The 23244-nt window shown below is 39.2% G+C and overlaps 1 protein-coding gene across 3 annotated transcripts; it reads right to left on the bottom strand.

Annotated features, from left to right (window-relative positions):
• Nucleotides 1-220: 220 nt before the first annotated feature.
• Nucleotides 221-23018, bottom strand: LOC121236967. Of its 3 annotated transcripts, none has more exons than XM_041133498.1 (16): nt 22852-23018; nt 22641-22737; nt 18184-20015; nt 17611-18093; nt 13071-13489; nt 12303-12778; nt 12095-12147; nt 11907-12014; nt 9999-11824; nt 8854-8962; nt 8397-8577; nt 6387-6454; nt 6145-6260; nt 5193-6080; nt 849-945; nt 221-743 (listed from the first exon to the last, which is right to left on the bottom strand). In XM_041133498.1, the coding sequence occupies exons 3-16, from the start codon at nt 20003-20005 to the stop codon at nt 727-729; spliced, it is 6663 nt and encodes a 2220-aa protein (XP_040989432.1). In that variant the 5' UTR covers nt 20006-20015; nt 22641-22737; nt 22852-23018; the 3' UTR covers nt 221-726. The 3 variants fall into 3 exon arrangements, with proteins under 3 accessions (XP_040989432.1, XP_040989431.1, XP_040989430.1); XM_041133497.1 differs by having other exon boundaries at nt 22668-22737; XM_041133496.1 differs by lacking the exons at nt 22641-22737; nt 22852-23018 and adding an exon at nt 20657-20811.
• Between the last annotated feature and the right edge of the window lie 226 nt (nt 23019-23244).

Here is a 23244-nt window from a genome sequence, read left to right as displayed (position 1 = left end):
TAAACGAGTAATATTACTTATTATCCAAATTCTCATCCTCGTCTCATCTTATGATGTGACATTATATAATTAGAGATTATTTATTAGATAATGAGAAGATAATGAGAGAATGAACAATAAATATATACTTTCATTTTTTCATTAGCGTGAAGGTAGCCAACGTGTCAACGAAATAAAAGGTATCATACTGATTTGTAAATAGAATTTTTCATGAAACAAATTGCTTAAAAGTTGAATATTATTCGTTTTTTTATCCAAAGGTGGCACCAAAACAGAACTCGGTAGAGAAGTGCAGGAGTAATACAAAGTAACAAGATGGTTCTTAAAATGGGAGGGAAGGGGATAGGGCTGCAGTGACAAGGAAACAAACACACGCACGCAAGCACAGAGATGATCGCATCGAGGAAGTTAGCATCGGGTAGGAGCGCAGCAGCAACATCTCCTGATTGATCATCTACAGGCTTCCTCAGTAATTCTCAAGCCAAATTACATGGAGAATTTTCCATATACAACTAACCAGGGTAGGGAGGACCTACTGTAATAATACTTGTGACGAAACTAAAACCAATATTTATCTACCGACTACATATTTGACTAAACCACAGGAAGTAAGAATTTCCATTCCTAACTCTTCCCTCCTATAAATATACACAAACTATTCTTAGTGTTGGTCATCCAATAACTCTGATTCTCTGAACTGGAACCCTTTCACTGCAAATGATCCTTTCAACCATGGTTACTCCCTGTAAAAATCAGGCAATTAGTTCTAGTTCACATACTGTACACACCTGAGAAGACTTGAGATTGCCACAACATTAAATTATAGATGTCCTCAGGTAACATCTTACCCCTAGAAGCAGTCCTAATAAGACTCTTGTGACCCTTGTCATGCGAAACAGAAGGAATCTTTGAGATGGTCAACGAGCTTTGCAATCCTTCTAGTAGCTGTAGCCAGCAAAATCAACAAGCAGAAAAAGGCACAAAATCAGAAGGCATATAATGTATGTGTTAACTACTGCAAGAACAAAAAGAGCAGGAAAGGCACAAGAGGGAAGGATGCCTAAAGTTCCCTGCCATGGCATTTATTGTTTTAGAATTATGATCGATGGCACACTATACTGCCAACTGTAATTCTACTATTCCACCCTAGAACTTTTCCCTTTCCTTAGTGCTGCCAACCCATTGGCGAGACCCAAAATATACAAGTATTTCTGGCAGGAAAAAAGGGGCAGAAATTACATGAACCATATCTTGATAAACTCAGACCTTGAAGGAAACACGATTTTCACTATAAAAAAAAAACAAAAAAGCAGTTTTCTAAGGATTCTTATTTACTTATCAGAGATAAGTGTTCAAACAATAGATACTAGATTTAAGCCCCATTACTACAAAAACCCACAGCTAGTCAACATGATAATTAATGAACTGAAGGCCTTATCCAATCCACAAATAACCTCTCACATATCTCAACCTTAGTAACCAATCAGACTAGCATGCTCAAGCTAGACCATGAAGTCCTAGCATATAAACTTCAATAAGTAGGCAAATTTATTCAGCATCAAACAAAGATGTGGTTCTTTTTGTGTTTTAAACATCCACATACTATCTCATTCTCAGACCTATACAAAGAATTAGGTCATATACAAATGAATTAGGTCATATTTCTATATATTATCGGTTATAAACTTATAATATCAAATTCAAAAAATAAATACAAATGATTTTTTCAGCAAAGGTTTCGCATATATAGTGTGGGGAATTGGCTCTCAAGAATGCTTTTCCTTCCCTGTTTAGAATGGCAAGGAACAAAGATGCTACTGTAGCTGATTCTGTATATTTTTCCATTAATATTCCCGAGCAGATAGAATGTGAGATTTATTAGAGATGTTCGTGATTGGCAAGTGCCGATTGTTAGTCTTTTTCAGTATACTGTATGACACAAAAATGGTGCAGGGAAGAGAGGACAGAATGGTGTGTCAACATGCTGGAAATTCAATTTTTTTCTGGTAGTTCTTATTATTAACCGTTTACGATTTGCCAATTACTGCTTGAACGGACAGAGAAAACCCTAAGGCACCCAAACCAGCCACCACCCTTCACCCACCCTAGACCGGCGAGTGACACCTCACTACTGTCACAGACAAGGCCGACGGGCCTCGGCGACTTCACTAAGGATCGTTTGGCGTCGGTCCTCCCTCTGCTGACTTGGACTTTCGCAAGGTTCTCTCTCTATCTTGGAGGCAACATCGACCGTCAAACCTCTACCTCTGCCACCACCACATAAAAGTCCGACGGGCTCCGGCGACTTCTTTTGAGGGCCCTCTAACGTCGGTCCCCCTTCGGCGACCGGGATTTTGTTCTGCATTTTATTTTCGTCATCGCAGATCTGGTGTAGTACGTATTCTAATCTGCATTTTATTTTTGTATAACATCTTTTTCCCTGAGATGACGAAGCGAGATGATCCTGAGATTTGGGATCAGAGATGACGACGTGCGACGTGGATTCGTCTCAGATGGAAGGTGAGAGGTGGTTGAAGGTGGAATAAAAAAATTTCGCTTTTACGAAAGAGGGAGGAAATAGTTTTCGCATCTCTGAATGTAGTAAGAGGATGGCTAAGTTCATGTGTCTAGGTGGGATGGCAGCTTTGTAGGTGACTAAGGGGATAGAGGATTGTTTAGAACTCAACTATCATGATTGATTCTTCAGGGAGCTAAGGATGGGTAATGGAGTTCTCATCATTCAACATCATATTAACGCAAGGGGCAGCTTTCTGCAACTCTCATAATTCCGAAATGCAAGGAGGAGGAAAGGTTTGTTGATGATTCTGGAGGGCACAAATGGCATTGGATGGAAAGGTTTTTTACAGTCCATTCAAAGCGTTACTGGGTCCAAAGCCGCTATTCTGAAGCATGCAAACAGATGGGAGTTTGTTGATGGAAAGACAGTAGGAAGGCCTTCCTCGGTCAAAGGTGCCTTGTACGCCATGGTGTTGAGGTCACTGGCGAGTAATTCGGCCGAGAATAGCTCCGAGGTGGAAGGTAAGGGTAAGACACTTGTACGAGACAAAGGCTATCAGGTGACATTGGGAGAAGTGGAGAAGGGGTCTTGTGGGCAGTCAAAGCTCAATTGACGGGAGTTATGAAGTATGTAAGAGATCTCATGATTAAAGTGGATAAGGGGCTGCACCTAATTGTGGGTTTGGGTGGTGGGTCAAAAACAGACGAAGGGGGGCGGGGGTAGATCCTACACATTTGAAGGCCTCAAGTGCGCCGGAAAAGGGCATTACAATGCCTTCATAGATAGGGTTGTTGGACGTCGACATCACTGTTCAAGCTGGTGTCACTCAGAATATCGGTAGCTTGTCTTCTGACTTCCCTCAGTCACCAGTTGCAAATGAGGTTAGTACTTTTTTCTAGGGTTCACTTTCAATTGAAGATGGGGGTCCTTCCAGGGTCTTAAGTACTTTGGAAGAAACAGACTAGCCTCTTCTTTTTTTTTTTTTTTTTTAAGTAAAAAAAAAAAGAGTAATAGAAGGTAGTGCTTCCCCTACTTGTTCTATGCCTCCTGAGGGAGCAGTAGGGTCTGGCTAAGTGGCATAGAATTATCGGGGGTGGAGCACCTTCAAGCAATGTCCTTGTCGATGGTGGGGAGGAACCTTTAATGGTGACAGCAACCATGTAGTTGTTTAGGAGGTTCGGGATTTGTATGCAGGATATGGCAAGGAAGAAATTATAGGTTTGTCGTTTGTACCTTGTGAGGATGAATGTCTATGGTCAGGAGTGCAGTTAGGTACTGTGTCGGGGAATAATGTTGTTCTCCTGGTTTCTCTTCCTCCGATAAACAATACAGCAAGTTCCCCATCAGATTGGGTTCTGCATAAGATTAATGAGATTCAACATATCGTGGGGCTTTCACATGGAGGATGTGAAGACCAATTTAAAGCACTACTCATTGTGATTGAGGCGAGCCACTCACTTGAAACCAAATCAAGTTTTAAGAAAAGCAAGGAGTTAAAACATTTTTCTTGGACAATCAACTACGATGCTAAGGGTGGTAGCTCGAGTCGAGGGAAGACTAAAAGGTGGGCATTATGAAGACGTTCTTGTAGAGGGAGTTTCGGGTGGAGTATTAGTCTTATGGGAAACAAGAGGTGTTCTATTCCAGTTCAAGCTTGGTGTATTTTGGATAGTTTTTCACGGGCTTTTTGGGTCATTAGGAGCTCTCTAGTATGGGCTAGGTGTTTTCTTGTATATGTCCAGTGTACTTGGTTACTCCTATTGATATATATAATATTTTTACTTATAAAAAAAAAAGTTAATTGCTGATGTGCCATTGTGTCAACCAATTCCCTTGCAAGTGTATTTGGAGATCCAAGGTACTGACTAAAGTTGCTTTTTTCTGCTGGTTGGTGTCACTAGGGAAGATTCTGACAACGGATAATTTGAGAAAACACGGTATAATTTGCCTGGACTGGTGTTATTTGTGCAAGAAAGATGAGGAGTCGGTTGACCATTTGTTTCTGCATTGTGAGGTGGCAAAGACTATTTAGGATGAGATTTTCAGCAGGTCGGGTATAGCTTGGGTGATGCCCAAGAGAGTCGTGGATCAATTGGCTTGTTGGAAAGGATTTATGGGCAGCCATCACATTGCTGACATTTGGAAGATGATTCCTCTATGCTTAATGTGGTGTTTAAGGCTAGAAAGGAATGGACACTGTTTTGATGACAAAGAAAGTTAGTTGGGAGAATTTAGAGATTTTTTCCTTTGAACTCTTTGCTTTTGGGCGAAAACTCTTGCACTGAATGGGGATATTTTAAATGTTTCTTTTTAGACGTTGTTAGTTCCTAGTTCATAGTTTGTATTAGGTGTTTCTGCTTGTATACTTCTTGTATACTAAGGCTATGCCTATCTACTTGCATTAATAAAATCTCTTACTACTTATCAAAAAAAAAAAAAAATTATATGCAAGCATTCAAACAAAAACATGAAGGTACGTATATGCATTACACATGCCATTACAAGGAGCATTTTGCTTCTTTAATAAGCACACATGCCCCTGGTGGATCACAGACCCGTTATTTCATCCTCTCTTGATTTTAAGGGGGGCAGAAATGCCATTTGAGTTAAGGTTTATTGGCACTGCATCAGAACAATATATTCTAAAATTAGAAGAATGTTATTAAATACTTACTCTTGATGTCGGTTGAATTCTGCGATTAGATCTACGAGGCTCAACAACTCCAGAGGCTGATTTTGCAGGGTTACCATTAAAAACTTTGTCCTCTTCAATTCTAGCCAACTTTCCACCGGCAGAGGCAATTTTCCCTTTATTCACCCTTACAGATTTGGCGTTTAATGTGGAAACTTTCCTGGAGGATCCATCTGATGAGGGAGCCAGAGAAGAAAATAGAAGTGGGCCCTCTGTAGTTCCCTCAGCGCTAGAAAGTGATCCAATTTCCAACTTGTTATTCTTTCCAGATGCGTTCTCAGCATGACTTGCAGAATCCTTATCTTTTGCTGAAAGATCTGCTAGGGTGGCATCGTCAGGAGCAGAAACTGCGCTCAAAAGGTTGTCCTTTGCTGGAATAATTCTCCCAGAGAGACTTTGTGCTTTTCCGGACTTAAGAGCTCTGGGCTTGGTTTCAGCTCGTTGTTTTTCCTTCAAATCATTTTTTGAACTATTTTTCCATCCACGGGATCCTGATCCTCGAGGCATTGTATATTTCTGAAATTTAACTGAATCATTTGCTTCAGTAATCTTATTGCTCTGATCTGCAACATAATGTTTGCTTACTTCCATGAATTTTCTCTTCTTTCCAGGCTTAGGAACCCCAAAAATAACTCTGGATCTTTCCTTCTGCAAACCACTCCGTAAAGTTCTGAGAGCATCTGGCTTATTCTCATTTCTGCTGTTCTTACCAACATTAAATATCTTATCAGTCGCTGATAAATCCAGTAATCTTGACTCTTCCAGTTTTCCTGATTCAACAACATCCCTACTCTTGAACACCTTACCCTTCCCTTTGGCCTCTGTCACTGGACTGCCCAACTTGAGTCGCTTTTCCTTCGGTGTATCACCCTGAACAACAAACTTAATATCAGAATCAATCAGACAAGCAAGCATAAGAAAAACTAAAGTTCACCTCATGGGAAGTGCAGACATTCTCTCGCAAATTGGACCACTCGACCCATTCCCCATCTTTCCAAATGAAAGAAGGCCGAAGATGCCAGGCTCTCACAACAGATGTTTCTCCATGAGCTGCAAGAACACGATAGCGAGTCATTTCCAGTAAATGGGTCACTATGCAATAATAGGGAGCAAATAAAAATCATAAGTATTCATCCCCCCAACCCCAAAAAAAAATTCAGAAAAAGGCACATATACCTGGAAAATGGACATTTAATGTTGTCTCATCTTTCTTGTTCTTTTCAGTGACAACCCCTTCCCGCCAGCTGGAAGACAAAATCAAAGAAGAAGAGATGAATTATGCTATTGCTATATGCAGCACAGAAAGCTGAGAAATGGACCCAACACTGATAACCGCAAATGCTATATGAAAATAATGAAAAACAACCTCAATTGAGGGTCACTATATTTTCTTTAATAAGTAATAATAAGAAGCAGCAGCAGAACTGCAAATCCAAGCTTCACACTTGACTCCACACAGTAGAAGAATGGAGTAGAAAATTGGGTCCTGTCTAAATGATTTCAGTTAAGGACCCCAATACAAGACGATGGAATACAATAAGGAACAGTGGGTATTAATCCTTCCACTTTATTTTCCTCTTATAATTGAAGGTAGTATGTTTAGTAGCCTTAACATACTGGTTTATCCTCCATGAAATACAAAGATTTTCAAACGGTATTCAACATGTTCATTCCTGTATTCAATTAAATTTCAACCTTTTATTTCTGCTGATTGATCCAGAAAAGTCATTCAGACAGATATGATTCAATCATCCACCCTCCCAAAATTAGAGGACTTTTTTTAATAAAAGAAAATCATTATTAGATCCAAGTTTTCAATTTTGGATCTATATTTAACATGTAGAAATAGTGTAACAATCATAATGGTAGAGCCTATATATTTTTTATAGTAAAAGTACTGCCTTTAAGTCCCACAAGTGCCCACACTAGTATGAAAAACCCATATAAATAACAAAGCGTAACTAGGGGTGCTCATCAAGTCAGCCCTACCGTCTTCTTTCATGAATTCTTTCTTCATGAAATGTTTCGTCAATGTTTTTTTATCTACTCGGTATTCAACTTATTTTTATTTTTAATGTTGTAACTAACCAAATACTGTCGAGGACAAGTGTCCAAGCCAGGGAAACTAGCATCAGAGCCTTACCTAGAAGAAGCTTTTGATAAGTGCTAGAAGCACAGTAGGAATTTATGTTTAGTGTGATGTTTCAGATTAAAAAAATAGGACTGCTGTTGAATAGCGCTTGAAGTGCTCCCTGTGCAGTGTCATTTCTCTGCTCATAAAAAAGGTAGGACTAATTTTAAGTTTCTTTTTATGAATTGTAGTGACATGGGATGTTGTTAAAGCTTCTTGATAAAGGTTGCTTAGGCTTTCATTTGCATACTTCTTTTATCTTTGTGCTAAGCAAGAATAATGTGTAGCATCCTTCCTAGGGTCGTATCCAATATGGCAGATTCTCAAACTTTTTCTATTCTAAATTCTTTTAGGCCTCGTTTGGTTACGCAGTTCAGATGAGATAAGATGTTTTGTTGAAAGTTGAATAAAATATTGTTATAATATTATTTTTGTTTTGTGATTTGAAAAAGTTGAATTATTTATTATATTTTGTGTGGGAGTTTGGAAAAGTTGTAATGATTATATGAGATGAGATAAGATAGTTTGGTTTTGTGTAACCAAACCAGCCCTTAGAATAGGATTCCATGTCACGGTTTCCAGTTCTCATATATATAACTTATATGTAGCATGGGATGTTGTTAAGTTTCTTGATAAAGGTTGCTTAGGATTTCATTTGCATACTTCTTTTATCTTTGTGCTAAGCAAGAATAATGTGTAGCATCCTTCCTAGGGTCGTATCCAATATGGCAGATTCTCAAACTTTTTCTATACTAAATTCTTTTAGTCCTCGTTTGGTTACGCAGTTCAGATGAGATGAGATGTTTTGTTGAAAGTTGAATAAAATATTGTTATAATATTATTTTTGTTTTGAGATTTGAAAAAGTTAAATTATTTCTTATATTTTGAGTAAGAGTTTGACAAAGTTGTAATGATTATATAAGATGAGATAATATGAAATAGTTTGATTTTGTGTAACCAAACCAGCCCTTAGAATAGGATTCCATGGGATTCCATGTCACGGTTTCCAGTTCTCATATATATAACTTATATACATGGACATTATAACCCCATACCTATCTTCAATCAATGCATCGACTCGATCTCCAACAGACCAATTATAATCTCCCATGGCTGCTCTACGTCTCTTCCTCGTTCCTTCATATCGCAGTGCAGTAACAGGACGGGCAGCGCGTATTCTTGGTGGTTTGTCTCCTTCACCTTGAAGTGCCACATATTCCTTTAGCTGTCCCTCCCCTAAACAGTTGAGAAATAGAAAACGTAAAACAAATGAATAATCAATCACTTTAAATGCTTGAAGCATAATTTATTATTTTTTTCCTGGAAAAATTGCCTTCCTAGATGGATTACACCTCTGGCAGCCAACAATTGTGACAAGCAAGGTGTCCATGCATGTAATACATATATAATTAGGCTGGCTTGTTCAAGCATCCCCCTCTTCAAAGATTATGGAAAGAAATACCCGTGGCATAGGTAAACTTGCTCACAGCTGACACACTGATAACAACTTACCATTATCTGTTTGAAGTTCAGTGTAAGACACATAAGCTTTCCCATCATCTAAATTCAATACATTGGCAGTGAACCAGGCAGCTTTAAATCCATCTGTAGACTTAAGAACCTAAAATACACAATTGCTAAGTTAATAATAAGAGTAATGCTACCCACCATCCATTTTACAATTATCCTCCCATCATCCCATGATGCAGTATTAAATGATTGAAGATCATTTATTATGTTTCACTTGTGGGCCAATCATTTGATGTCACATCAAAGTATGTTGAGAGGATGATAGTAAAAAGGATTATAAATAAGATTTTTCTAATAATAATAACGATAATAAAGGAATATAAACCCCCTGCAATCCAACAGAATCACCAGATGACTTGAAGGCATAGAAGAGCATGCAGATATTTGAAAAATGAGAACGACTTTAGTCCTGATCTGGAGTAAAGCTTGGCTTTACACCATCCAGTGATATCATCCTCCTATTGGTTTCTGAGAAAACGCAATGCATCCCATAATTCCCTAAAACGGTTTTGTTTTCCAAATATATTCTTTCTGCCATTGCCGACCTAGTCAGCTCCCCGCCCCACTCTGATCCCCACCCCCACATTTGATCTCTCCTTATTTCTGCCATTGTCGCCCCACTGAATATTAAAATCTGATAAATATTAGACCTAGTTTGGCAGTTTTAGGGTAAGTGTAGTTGGGCATTCGGTTCTGAAATTTTAGCAAGTTTTGTGCAAAATCTTGTTTTAGAACAAAATAGCAGAATGAAAAAGTACAAACATAAATGGAAAGAACAAGTTTTTTTTTTTCCTTGTTTGATTTTTGGCATCAATCGACACTCCACGGTTGGGCGACTTTTGTTTGTGGTGCGGCATACTGGCGTAATGATCAGAGTCGAGTGACGAGGCAAAGGTTGGAAAAAAGGCAGATGGGGCATATTTCTGTAAATGATTTGAGTGCACCTGTTTTTTCAGAAACCAATGGAAAGCTGATGTGTCAGCTTCCCATTGGGTGGTGTAAATCATGGTATAACGCCACATTGGGACTGAAGATTTTCTAGAAAGATTGCAAGGATCAAACTAGAACTCAAGTCGTATGAATCGCAAGAGGGGGGGGGGGGGGGGGGGGAGCTATGGTTGACAGACCTCTACAAGTGAACCCTCCTTGATGCAGCTCAGTTTAAAATTTTCCGCAGCCTTTTCATACTCATTCCGAACTGTTATGGAAGGTCTTGATCCAATCTCGGATTCAGGAACCACACCAATAGTCTTGGCCAAATCAAAAGCTCTTCGGCCCTTCTGCCCTCTTGAATCCTTTTCGTTGGCCGTGACAATACCTGAAAAGCCATCTGCCAATCTCATATGATCCTCCATCGATCCTTTAGGCATCTCTGTTGTAATTGGTGATTTCTCAAGTGTAGTACTCTGAGCTACTTTCTTATCTAAGCGTCCCTCTTTTGAATGCTTTGTAGAAGTATCTGGACCCCCTCTAACACTATCACTGTTTAATTGTTCTCTATTCATGTTGCTTGCTTTCAAAACTAGCTCAGAAGAATCTCTGGAAACTTTCCAATAGCCCCCTGGACCAGCTTCTAGCAGCTCACTTAATGGCAAAGAATCACCCATAGCAACAATCTTCCCAGCCTGTGAGATGGCCTCTGCAGCCAGCTCAGCGGCTTTTACAATCGCATCCATATTTTCAGCTCTTTTTGCAGCAGCCGAAGCAGAGTCAGCCCTCTTTCTAACAGCCTCCTTAGCAACTGTAATGATTGAACCGGAACTGTTTGTACCATTTTCACCCATCAGGATGGATGCAGGAGTAGCCTTTCCTAAAATATCCACACTGTCAGGAAGAGAAGCTCCATTACATTGACTGGGATCGTCATTACCATTTGAAACAAGTGCTTCTTCTGCCATTAGCTGTGCTTGCAATGCAGCATTTGATGCAACATTGGCAGCTGCAGCCGCTGCCTTAGCAACAGCAGCAGCTGCAGCTATTGCAACAGCTGCAGAAGATAATTTAGCTTCAACGTCTGCTACCAAACCAGAATTTTTTTGCTTTTCCATCTGACTCCATATTTTGTGGCTGTGACTGACTGCATCAGCAGAGAGAGCAGCAGCATCCTCTGCCTGTAACCTAGCCTCCTTAACTTTACGAAGTGTCTCCTCTGACAAAGCAGCCCCCTGCCCTAAGGGCTGCTCTACATCCTGGCCTGCCCTTTTGAGGATATCAGTGGATGACAAAGCAGGCTCAGATATAATGAATTTCTCTGATGTGGCTTTAGAAGCAAAGCCTGTTGGAGTTGTAACGGAAACAGAGGTAGACAGATGACTAATAACAGCAGGAGAAGAAACTGGTTTTGGTTGAGATTGAGATTGCAAAACAAACTGGCCAGGATCAGCAGAAACTGGAGTCTTCTTCCTTCTTCTAGACTTTGGATCTGTCGAATTCTGTCTGGGTGACACTATTACTTCTTTTGGATCAAGCAAGGGAGCGCTAGTAGGAACCCCACTCTGCACCATTGGACCGGCAGAGACATGCTTTATTGCAGATGTATGTGGCATGAATGATTCTCTTATTGGAGTCGATTTAATTATTTCTGCGTTAGGTAACACAGAAATATGAGTGGTAGCATCAGGTGCAGAAGTTTGTGGTGAAGCCATCCAGGGGCCACGAAATGGGACCTGAGGTATCCACGAAGTGTTATGTCCAACAAAGTTCCTAACTGGAGGAGTTTGATAAGGATGCAATGGAGAAAGTGTCTGCTGATAATCCACGATTGAACCTCTTGGCATGACACTAGATTGCAGAGCATCACAAGGGGTAGGAATACTCCACAGTGGTGATGAGAGGGCTACCGCAGAATTTACAACTGTTGGAATACCCTTGCTGCTGGTTCGACCAAGAGGGGACGATATGCCTTTACTTTGAAATGCATTTTGTTTAATTGCTTGTTCAAGAGCCCTAACACCTGTAGATATGAATATTGAAACTGACCTACAAACTCAATTAAATCAGGAGAGTAATAAACAGCTTACAATCCAAAGAATTACCCGGACGCAACTGCAAAGGGGTTTCAGGGGTGATGGGTTGAGACTTGTGAATGTGCAGCTTTTCCGCACATGCGCGCCAGGCATTCTCCCAAATGCTCTTCCCTCCATCTAAAAGCACAGCATGCCAAAAGTTAACATACATTCGCAATGTGTCAGAAGGAAAACATATAGGGAGACAGAAAGCCAACCAGGTCCACCAAAAGCTGATATCATATGTGCCTCTTCAGGTACCGTTCCTTGACTGCAGAGAATTTCATATACATAAATTTGACACATCTTAAATACCCAAAAATTGTAGAAGTAGAAGAACGTCCCATTAAGTCAACCATACAAATCTTCATCAAAGAAACCTACAGCAATATTATATATAAAAATATAGAAAATAACAGGACTCACATTAAAGCTCCATAAACAAAGATCTGAGCACGCAATTGCACTTGCTGCAAATCCGTGAAAGGCTGCTGAAACATTGTAGATGGTGAAGCTGAAGTATTCAAATCTGGCAGATTTGATGTCGATGCAGTAAGAACAAAAATTGGTTTTGTATTACTGCCTTCTACATGCCCATAGTGCTGCATTTCACCTGATTGCACAAACTGGAAAATTGCAGATGGACTCAAGGACACATTAGTTGATTTGTCTCCTCTTTCTGACTGTCTTGCAGGAGTTGTTTCTTTCACATGATTTCCTTTTTTAGCAGTTTCCTTTCCAGTTTCCTTACCAGATCGTCTCCTTGTTTTACGCTCACCAGAACTTTTCCCACCACGTGTAATTTGTCCTTCAGATACTTGTGGACTTCCATTAGAAATATCTCGTGAAATCTTTGCTTCCATTGGGACTAAGCCAGAAGTTGAAGGAGAACCCTCTACAATCTTCAAGATTAATTATTGGTAAGGATAGAAAAGTATAAATTGTGCAAGGGCACAATAAGATCCTCCAAAACCCAAAAACATATCAACATAAGAATCTTGCCCGGATAAACAAAAAAATAAGCAAAGGAAGAGAGAGAGAGAGAGAGAGAGAGAGAAGAAACAATACAGACTCTGTATTGAGGTAACACCACCTTAGTAAGATTTGTCATACTAATTAAAAAAAGAAAAGAAATAACAAAACCTCCCAAGATAAAAGGTTACAATAAAGTCAGTCATGAACAACACAACTTACGGGTGTCACTTTGCCAGCACGAATAAAAGGAAAGGGTTGTGAATTCTTGGCGGTGTCTTTTCTAGACAGATCTGCCAATGAACTGATCTCGAAAGTGAAGTTCTGTTCCTGTTCGAAGGTGTCGTTTCTTTTTGAATCCCCAGAAATAGGCAAAATATTGCTGGCATCCACGTCAATGACCTCAGAAACAGGGGCATTCTGATCTGTGGGCCCATTGATTCCCTCCTCTTTAGATGCCTTCTCTTGCTCATTTTCATTTTCTCTCTGAGATTGCTCAGTAGTTCTTGTGATATTAGAGGAACCAGTATGTTTATCAACATTAGCAGAAGCGCTTACACTTTCTAGTGCACATAAATCATTTTGAGATTCAGGCAAAAGTGCAGAGGATAAGGAACCTTCATGAACTTTATAAACATCACCTGCACAATTGAATCCAGTAATTAGAAAACAGCTGAAGAACTTCAATACAATCGTCTACCAAGCAAGAAAGAAGACTCCAAGGAACAAGGTTCTTAAATTTAGTCAATTGTACACTAATATTTTTTTTTTGATAAGTAAGAAAACTATATTGCTCAAAGAATAGGCCTAGTCCAGTATATACAATAGGGAGCCCTGACAAAGAGGGCACAAGAGAGACAAGAAAATCATGAAGGGACATGCCATTGAAATCAACAGCAATGGCCCAAGTACAAAGAGTGCTATAAAATGATGCTAACAGTTCCTCTAACGTTCTCTCCTTGTCTTCAAACGTCAATTGTACACTAATATAATAACTCAAAACAGATTCAAAACCAAAATAATTGAAACTCTTACTTTAAACCTTTCCCACAACATGTTAAAGTCCCTTTTATTGGTCCTACAAATAAATCCTGAACTTCGAATGCTAGTCGGTACCAGGAATACATTCATTTAAATATTTTTTAATTCCTCTCTTCTTTGTTTTTTACAAATAGGTGTTAACAAGACACGTAAAAAGGAAGCAAAAGAAGCTTTGCATTCTCACACTACAAAGTTTTTGAGCTACAACATATTTCTTCAAAGAGATTTGGCTTCACAAGGGGTCACTTAGCATAGCATACCTCTCTTGCTAGTTGGAACACGAATCAGATTCTACTTTCCAGTTGTGATAATGATAAGTCATAGGGGTATGTGCATAATGTGGATAGTATGGCTTCTATCTTGGGACGTAAGATATCTCATTTACCCATGAAATATCTTGGCCTCCCCATTTGGTGCTCATTACCAATCACTATCCATTTGGGATGATGTCCTAGAAAAGATGGAGCCAAAACTTGCTAGTTGGAAGCGGATGTACTTATCCAAAGGTGGCAAAGTCACACTCATCAAAAGTACTCTCTCCAACCTACCAACTTATTTCCTCTCTTTATTTCCGCTTCCATCAAAGGTGGCTTACTATATGGAGAAAATACAGCCGGATTTACTAGGGGAAGGGACGAATGATTTGTTCAAATCTCATCTGGTAAAATGGGCCACCGTTTGTCCCCAATTTCCAAAGGTGGTTTGGGCATCCGAGATTTGCAGCTTTTTAATAAGGCGTTGTTGACCAAATGGCTATGGAGATATCCCATAGAACATGGAGCTTTGTGGAGAATAGTTTGACTCAGTATGGTAGAGCATAGGGAGGTTGGTGCTCGAACGAGGTGAGTGGATTATAAGGGGTGGGACTCTATAAGCACATCAGACAAGGATGGACTAAATTTTCTAGTCTTACCCGTTTTGACGTGGGTAACAGGTCCCAAATCAAATTCTAGCATGACACATGGTGTAGTGACAAGGCACTTAAGGAAGCTTCAATTGCAGACATCCTTGACCAAACTAACGACACTCCCTGATGGAATGTCACATTTCTTAGAGCTGTCCATGATTGGGAAGTTAAGCAAGTTCTGAATTTTACAATCCAGTCTTTTATGTTCCTATGAAGGAAGGTGAAGACAAGCTTTTCTGGCACCCCTCGGCAAAAGGGAAGTTCACAGTAAGCTCCTTCTAAAATTCATCTCTAAGCATAATGCAAATCCATTCCCGTGGAAGAGTATTTGGAAGACAAAGGCCCCCTTAAATGCATCATTTTCTGTATGGACAGCTTCTTTGGGAAAGATTCTCACTATCGACAACCTAAGGAAACGCCAAATCATAGTCTTGGATTGGTGTTGCTTGTGTAAAAAGAGCAGAGAATCTGTCGATCATCTTCTAATATATTGTGAGATTGCCACAACTTTGTTGAATGACTTTTTTGCTAGGGTGGGTGTAGCTTGGGTGATGCTAAGAAGGGTGACCCACCTCTTAGCTTCATGGAGAGGTCTCTAAGGCACTTCTCATATTGCCGTAATTTGGAAGATGATTCCGATCTGCCTATGGTGGTGTCTTTGGAGAGGAATGAGTGAAGCTTCGAAGATCGTGAGTGGTCATTGGATGCACTTAGAACTTTCTTTTTTAACACTTGTTCCAATGGTCGATTGCAATTGATTTTAATGGCATGACTTGTAATGATTTTCTTGTCCCACTAGAACATCACTCCTAGGCATTGCTCTTGTATATGACCCATGTACTGGGGCTTTTGCCTATTCCCATGATCAATAAAATCTTATTTACAGATTAAAAAAAAAAAAAAAATCTTTCCCTATATCCTAAATCATTTCTCTTACCATACTACTCCTAAGACATAATCTTTATCCATTTGCAGAGCGACCAGAAGCATATGCAGGCAGGTTATCCAAAATCTGTCCATCAAAATAACTACCCCAATTCATTATCCTATCAAAGATCCAAAAGTGGGTGGTAACCCAGACTCGAGCAGCAATAACGCATTGAAAGAAACTAGAGAACGCCTACAATAGGAATTTTTTTTTTTTATAAGTAAAAAATTTTAGATTAGGAAGTTTCTCCACCTACTATCATTGAACCAAGCAGCATTGAAGGTTTTTCTTTTTTCTTTTTTCTTTTTTGATAAACCAGGGGAAAGAAAGATTGCTGATATTTCTCAAACAAGTAAACAAGAAGAATAACTTTAATCAATCTCCTTGACTTCTCTAAAGGTACATATGGGGCCAACAATCACACCGATCGGCCATGCTTCCAACCTGGCCCAGCACATTGCAACAGTTATAATAACTGTAATTTGGTAACCTCGTCTTTTATTTTTTCACCCACCCAAAAATATGTTGCAACCCAAATAAATCAAAAGATTGGTTGGCGCCTTAAGTTTAGACTAAAATATTTTCCCTGCATTCCCTACATTTACCATGCATGCTAACCTACCATTAAGTTGGGACAAAATGCGTCATAAACCTAAAAGGTTTAGAACATATTTTAGTTTTAATGGATAATTTTTCATGTCTATCTTTGTGTTTAAAAGGCACCCAACAGAAACCTAACAGATTTAGAACATATAAATTCAACCACCTCCACATTCCTATCGGTGTAAGAGGTAACATTTTAGCCATAGCTCACTAGCCTTCTAACATATGCTATTTTCTTTATAATGATAGAATGTGATACCCCATATGATAAGGATAAGGATAGATGGTGTATGGGATCCCACATTGCTTGGAAATGAGAAGTTCTTGCTCTTTATAATGTTCCAATGGGACTTCAATTGTATCATTAACTAGTCCTTTTGGAGTATAGGTCATGTGGTTTTGGCCTTCTATTGGGACATTACATAGAATCTATGTGGTGACTAACAAATGGTAAAACCCAAAAATAGAAATGGCTAGGAAAGCCTGCAAAATTAGCTCATTCTTATTACTCTAATAAATACACACATACACACACACATACAACGTTTCACAACTGGTGTTTGGCATAACAATTTGCTTGCAATAGCCATCTCCATAGTCTAAAGCCACCATCGACTTCCGAAAAATATTGCCTAGTCTCAGTGATGGAAAAGGCATAATTTGTGTGAGCACCATCTCTCTTTTTTTTAATGAGTAATCAAGAATTTATTGATGAAAACAACAGGCATAACCATGTACACAAGTCGTATACAAGATAAACACCTAAGTAGGATTAACATTCGATGCAAGAAATTGGTTATGCATCTGCCAAAAAAATTATTTGGTGATATCAATCATTTGGAAGCCCAAAACAGGAGCTGCATGGAGCATATGCCTCTAGAGGGAAAGAAAAGCGGCAATATACCTCAACTAAGGACTGTGATTAGCACTAATTAAAGGCAAGATGAGGTAGACTCCACAAGATTGATACATACATAATGATATCACAAGAAAATCATTTGCGGTTTACAAGATACTGTCAAACTTATGCTAAAGGAATGTGGTCATGCACGTTGAGCTACAAAGAAGTGACCTAGTGAAACATAGTTCACAAGTAGTTGCCTCTCTCAGATGCATATTAGTAAAATAAAGTTAAAAAACTTGCCAATTTCTGATTACTAAACATACATATCAGAAATATGTAAGAAAGGAGACTCGAGATTTCAAATCACTTTAACATTAAATGATAAAAAAGAAAGGAAAAAAAAGGAACCGACATGCCATTAGAAACTACATATGCCCACCTGAAACTTTTGAGGGCGTATTTTCAAAATCACCCACTTTTGTTGCTATATCATGGATAACAGCGCGCACTTCCATCCTTCTAGGGCATTCCTGGTTAACTCCGACAGTAACTGCCATTTGAGCCTCACTCTGGCTTTCTGCATTACAAGTTTCTGCCATTGGCAGAGATCCATCAACTGTTTCTTGCGACACCTTACCAGCAGAGTCATAAGATGCATCCTTTTCAGTTTCAGAAACAGGACCTAGCTCATTTTCCACTTCTGAAGATTCCATCAATATAGATATGCTTGCATCTGTAGATATTTTGGTTGCAGGTGGCTCTTTTTTATCTGAGTGAGTATACCCCACAACAGAAGCTGTCATTTGAACCTCTCTGCAGTCAATTACTCCATCTGCAGTCATACCATTATCAGAAGGCAAGAGAACTCCAGACATTGTGTCACTGGATGCCACCTTAGCATTTTCCAAGATAGCATTTGATGCTGCAGAAAAAAAAAAGAAATAACCTTAGAATTTATAAATTTCAAACACATGTTTAAGCCTCCATCAATACCAGATGAGATATGATATACCTGATTCATTTCCAACATTGGCATCAAATTGTAATTTTGAAATTATCGGCTCATTTCCTGCACTCCCTTCACAAAAAAATGAACTCCCAACCCCCTTATCAATGATAAGAGATCCACCAACCGCACTACTGAAATTAGAAGGTAGCTTTGTGCTTCCATTTGCACAGACAGAAACATCTATATCACCTTCAGGAACACCACTCTTCCCATGATTTTTTTCTTCTCCACATGTTTGACTTGATTCATTCCCGGAGGAGGACAAGACATGATCTTCGGCAATTAGATCCTCCCTCGAAACTCCAAAACCATTGTGAATTTCTTTCAGGGATTCAGTCTCATGAGTTTCCTTATGCAATTCAGGTGAAGAACACACCAAAGAAACACTAGAAGTTCCTCCCTCGTGACTATTATTGTTTGGATCACCTTCAACCTTAGATACTTTGTGGTTCTCCATGGACAATAAAAGTGCCTCAGATTTAGTTGCTAACACCTCATTATCTAACTGGCAACCACTTTCTAACAAATCATCCTTCTCACCAGAACTTTCTTGTCCATGTGTTAGTAAACCTTTAAAATTTCTAACTTGTACTGCATACCCCTCATGATTAGTATCATCTTTAATGGTCAGTGGTGAAACCTCCTGTGTATTTACCTTTGATGGATCACAAACATTGGTATCTTTAACCAAAACCAAATCATGTTTCATGGCCTCATCAGGAATTCTGATACCTGCATCCTCTAAGCATCTTTCCGCAACATGCAAGTCAGAATCACTGTTGTCTACCATACTAGAAGGCTCAGCCACATTACTGGTGCGATTTCCAGTTGCATTTCCTTCTTCCACAGATTCTAACTTTGAGTTCAAGCCAAGATGGCTTTCTGAATGGGAGGTACTACTTTCAACTGCATCTCCATTCAAATTTTGATCAGCTATTTCAGCCTCTCTGCTTAAAGGATGAAATTCCTCCCCTATCCCATCATTTCCTGTTTCAACTCCATTTGAATTCATATTGCTAAGATCATTGAACTGATGCAGTAAATCTTCATTGTTCACCTCACTGCCACTTGCAATAATATCTTCTGTATATGCAACAATGCTACCAACTTGCATCACTGAATCAGAAGAATCTTTACATGTTTTATCATTCAGATATTCCTCGGCCAAAGTATCAACGTCACTTCTATTTATAGCATTTGGATCCAGTTCACCTGATGTTCCACCCACAGAAAATGCAACTTCATGAGATAGTGAAGTATCTTCAACATGGGGCTGCTCTTCTAGTACATCCCCCTTCAACCCAGAAGAGTTTTCAGGATTCTCATTCTGCAGTAAAGTAGACTGTAAATTAGTAATATCCCCTGTTCTGCAAATGTTATTGTCAAGAACCGGATTAGGCTCCATTTGCTTTACTAAGCAGCCCAGTTCATCACATGCATTTGACTCCTTAACAATAGTTTGTGTGAGAATAATTTCTTCCTGACCAACAGATTTTAATAGCATCTCAACAGATTCAGAAGAAGTGGCCTCAGACCAAACATTGTTACGCCTTGCTATAGTACAAGACTCTGTTGCACTTGAATTAAACTCTATCCCACTACTCCCCCGAGAGAAATCTTCAATCCACTGGTTATCCTCGTTACTTTCTATACCAAGAAAAACCTCTGTTTCAACCAGACTATCAAACCTTAAATGTCCCTGAAGACTGTCATCAAAATCAAACTTGGGAAGAGCATATGGCCGTAAAACCGGAGGAAATTTGGTATTTCCTTCACCAGCTAAATGAAGATTCTGGCTTTGGAACTCATTGTCATCATAATCCATGGGTGTATCCCTACAAAAAGAAAACATGAGAGAGAAACAGGGAGAGAAAGAAATAGAGACAAACATAACAGAAAAAAATATTATGTAGATCTGAGCCAGGATAAGATCACCACAAATAGAATACATAAAATCCATGTCACCATGCTTACAATTTTGTCAAAAAGTATCAACCTGAAATGACATTTTGCATCTCAAACAACCATCTTTTATTCAGTTTACACCTTAAAACTACAAAAACTGAGAATTTGTACTCTAGACTATTGGCAATTTACTTATAAAAAAGAAAAACTATTGGCAATTTACACCCCAAGTAACATCTAACAGTTTAGAATCTAGATCAATGAAAATAGGACATGTGGCACAATCCTCTATCTGATACGTATACAAAAAAATCTAGTTAAAATAGAGGACGATGCAAGAAAATAATGAAAAACCAGCCCATTCCAGTATCTAGCGGCTATCCAAAACAAACAAAAAGCATCTAAAAAATGAATTTAAAGTTCTTCCATCAACTGCTCTCAAACTTCAAATTTTCTATCACTCCTTCCCCTCCAAATACATCATACTAGACAGAAAGGAATCATTTTCAACATTGCTGCGATTTGCGTATTGCCATATAACCCTCACTGACTTGCAAAGAGAACTACTAACCTTCTGAGCATACTAAAGCCAACCAAACTTTACCAAATGAGTCGTTCCACAAGATTCTAGCAAACTCTCACAAGGCATTCTATTGATTCCCCACTTTTTCTGCACATGAAGCACCAATTAATCACAATAATACAATGTTTCATTGAGTTATCCCTTGCGATGATCCAGTAAGGAGGGTGTCCAAGCAAAGAAAGTTGCTCTTAGATGTGCCTTATTCAGCCAGATATCCAGCAAAGAGCCATCATCTTGTGTTATAACAATGAAGTTCATTTTCTTGGAAATGGTACAGATTGTTAACACCTCCACAACGTAATCTCTTCCGCGTATAAGAGAATGAAAATTTTCGTGAAGGTTTCAATCCCCAAGTCTGAGCTGTCTAGAAAAATGACATTCCACTAAGGGGATCCACTGGATAAATCCAATAGATTAGCTACTGAAGCCTCCTGTACACGTGCAATGCTTTACATTTCTAGGAAAGCTTCCTCAAGAGCCGTTACCTCCACTCCATACACCATGCTAAAATATAATATTCGAGCCATCACCACCTCAAGTCCAATATGACCAGAAAAACCCCAAATCAAACCACACCCCATGCGGCCCAAGAAACTCATTAGTACACCACTCACCCCAAGCATAACCATATTTAGAGCCCACTACAGCTTTCCACAAAGCCTCCCTCTCATGCTATCGCCAAAGCCCTTTTCCCAATAAAGCCAATTAAACACGAGCAAATTTTGAACTCGTAAACCTCCCTCTGGAAATTAGAGAGCACGCTTTAATCCACTATGTGAAATTTGATTTCTTCACCTAGTCAGTTGCAACTATCATGTGATTAACCACATTCATAGGGAGGGGAACAGGGGCAGAAAATCTGTACGAAAATTGGATACTCTTGATCAAGATGATCCTACCACCCTTCGCTAGATAGTAGATACATCCTCTTCCAGCAAACCAATCACCGTTCAATCCTCCCGATAAACCCATGTCATATAGACTTGGCCTTAAAATCAGCACCCAAAAGAAGTTCAACGTATTTCTTAGGCAAAGTGGATACTCTGCACTCCATTATGCTAGCCAAGCTATCCACATTAGGGACACTTCCCACGGTAACCAATTCTGACTTTTAATTTGAATTTCCATCGCAAAATGTCACAGTATCATTTGCAAAAAATAGGTGGGAAATGTTAATGGAAGATAGTAGCCCCCAAAAAGAGCCCGAGATAAAACCTCCATCTGTATATGATAACACTTGCTGAGAGCCTCCAAAAAAGTTCCCACTATATTTTCTCTATGTGATTAGCCACATTAATAGGGAGGGAAACACAGATAGGAAATATCTACGAGACTTGGATAGAGTACAAGGAAGAGGCACATACTTCCATCAAAAATGAGAAATCATGACCATAGGTGCAAATCAAACTTAAAATCAAACTACTGAAACTTAAAGAAAGCAGGCCAAGGAGCATTCTCATTAATAGAATACTACATAAACAAGTAAACCTATAAACTAAAAGGCGGTTATCTTACTATTATAATTTCTTTCTAAATAAGTGGCTATCTTACTAATAAAAATAGATATGCATATAGAAAGGGTTGAACATTCTAATTTTTTTATAATTGAGTACCAACAAATCAAACCATATCCTTTTTTCTGTATATACCTACCAACACAACTAAATGGCAGTAAAACCAATTTCTCAAACTAGTTATGCAAGCACATATGCCCAGAATCCAGATACAACCAGAACGCCCCAAAAAAATATAAAGAAAAACATGAACTATTTTTTCAATCAATTTAGGGATTACCCAGTAAACATTTCTATTTCGTGCCAAGTACGTACCCAGTCAAGCTATAGGGTAAAAAAACTGTGTAACGGTTTGAAAGTAAACTCACCATTTGAAAGCAAACCAAGCAAACATCTTTGCTCTAATTTACATGCAAAAAAACCCTATCACTTTAAGAAACGTAGGAAATGAACAGTACCAGAACAAGTAAGTCTAGAGACGCTACCTCCCTCCATCCGGTGACGAAATCCGACCCGTTTGATCTCTCAACTGGTCCCCAATCGTTCGGTCATCTACTGCTCCAAACAAAAAAAAAACCCGACGGTAAGTCTCTAAACACTCTCCACCAGAGGCACATCATAAAAACCTAACAAAGCCAAACCAGTTGTAGCCGGAGATTGTGTACTAACCTGAGTCTTTAAGTTCCCGGCGGATCGAATTAGGGTTCCGGCTAATCGACGGCGTGATATGAAAATAGAGCCGACAGCGAAGAGACAGAGATAGCACGAGTGCGTGTGATATCTTCGCAAGTGACTTTGGCTGCTTCTGTTTTCTTCGTTTTGGGGAACCGGCACTTATTTATTTGTCTTGGGGTGAGCAAGAACAATATAATATATATATATATATATAGATCTATCCATATATGTAATGGGCCAACTCGTAAATTTACCTTATTAGCCGACGGGTACAAGCCTACGGAATAACACGTGTCCTGTTACGATTCGGATCGAAAGTACCTATTGTTTAACGTGGTCCACGAGGGCGTCGCCTATGATTGGGTCACAGGCATCATCATGGTTGTC

The sequence above is a fragment of the Juglans microcarpa x Juglans regia genome, chromosome 6S, assembly GCF_004785595.1.
Source record: "Juglans microcarpa x Juglans regia isolate MS1-56 chromosome 6S, Jm3101_v1.0, whole genome shotgun sequence".
Classification (NCBI taxonomy): Eukaryota; Viridiplantae; Streptophyta; class Magnoliopsida; order Fagales; family Juglandaceae; genus Juglans; species Juglans microcarpa x Juglans regia.
This window is presented reverse-complemented; position numbering and strand designations above follow the sequence as displayed.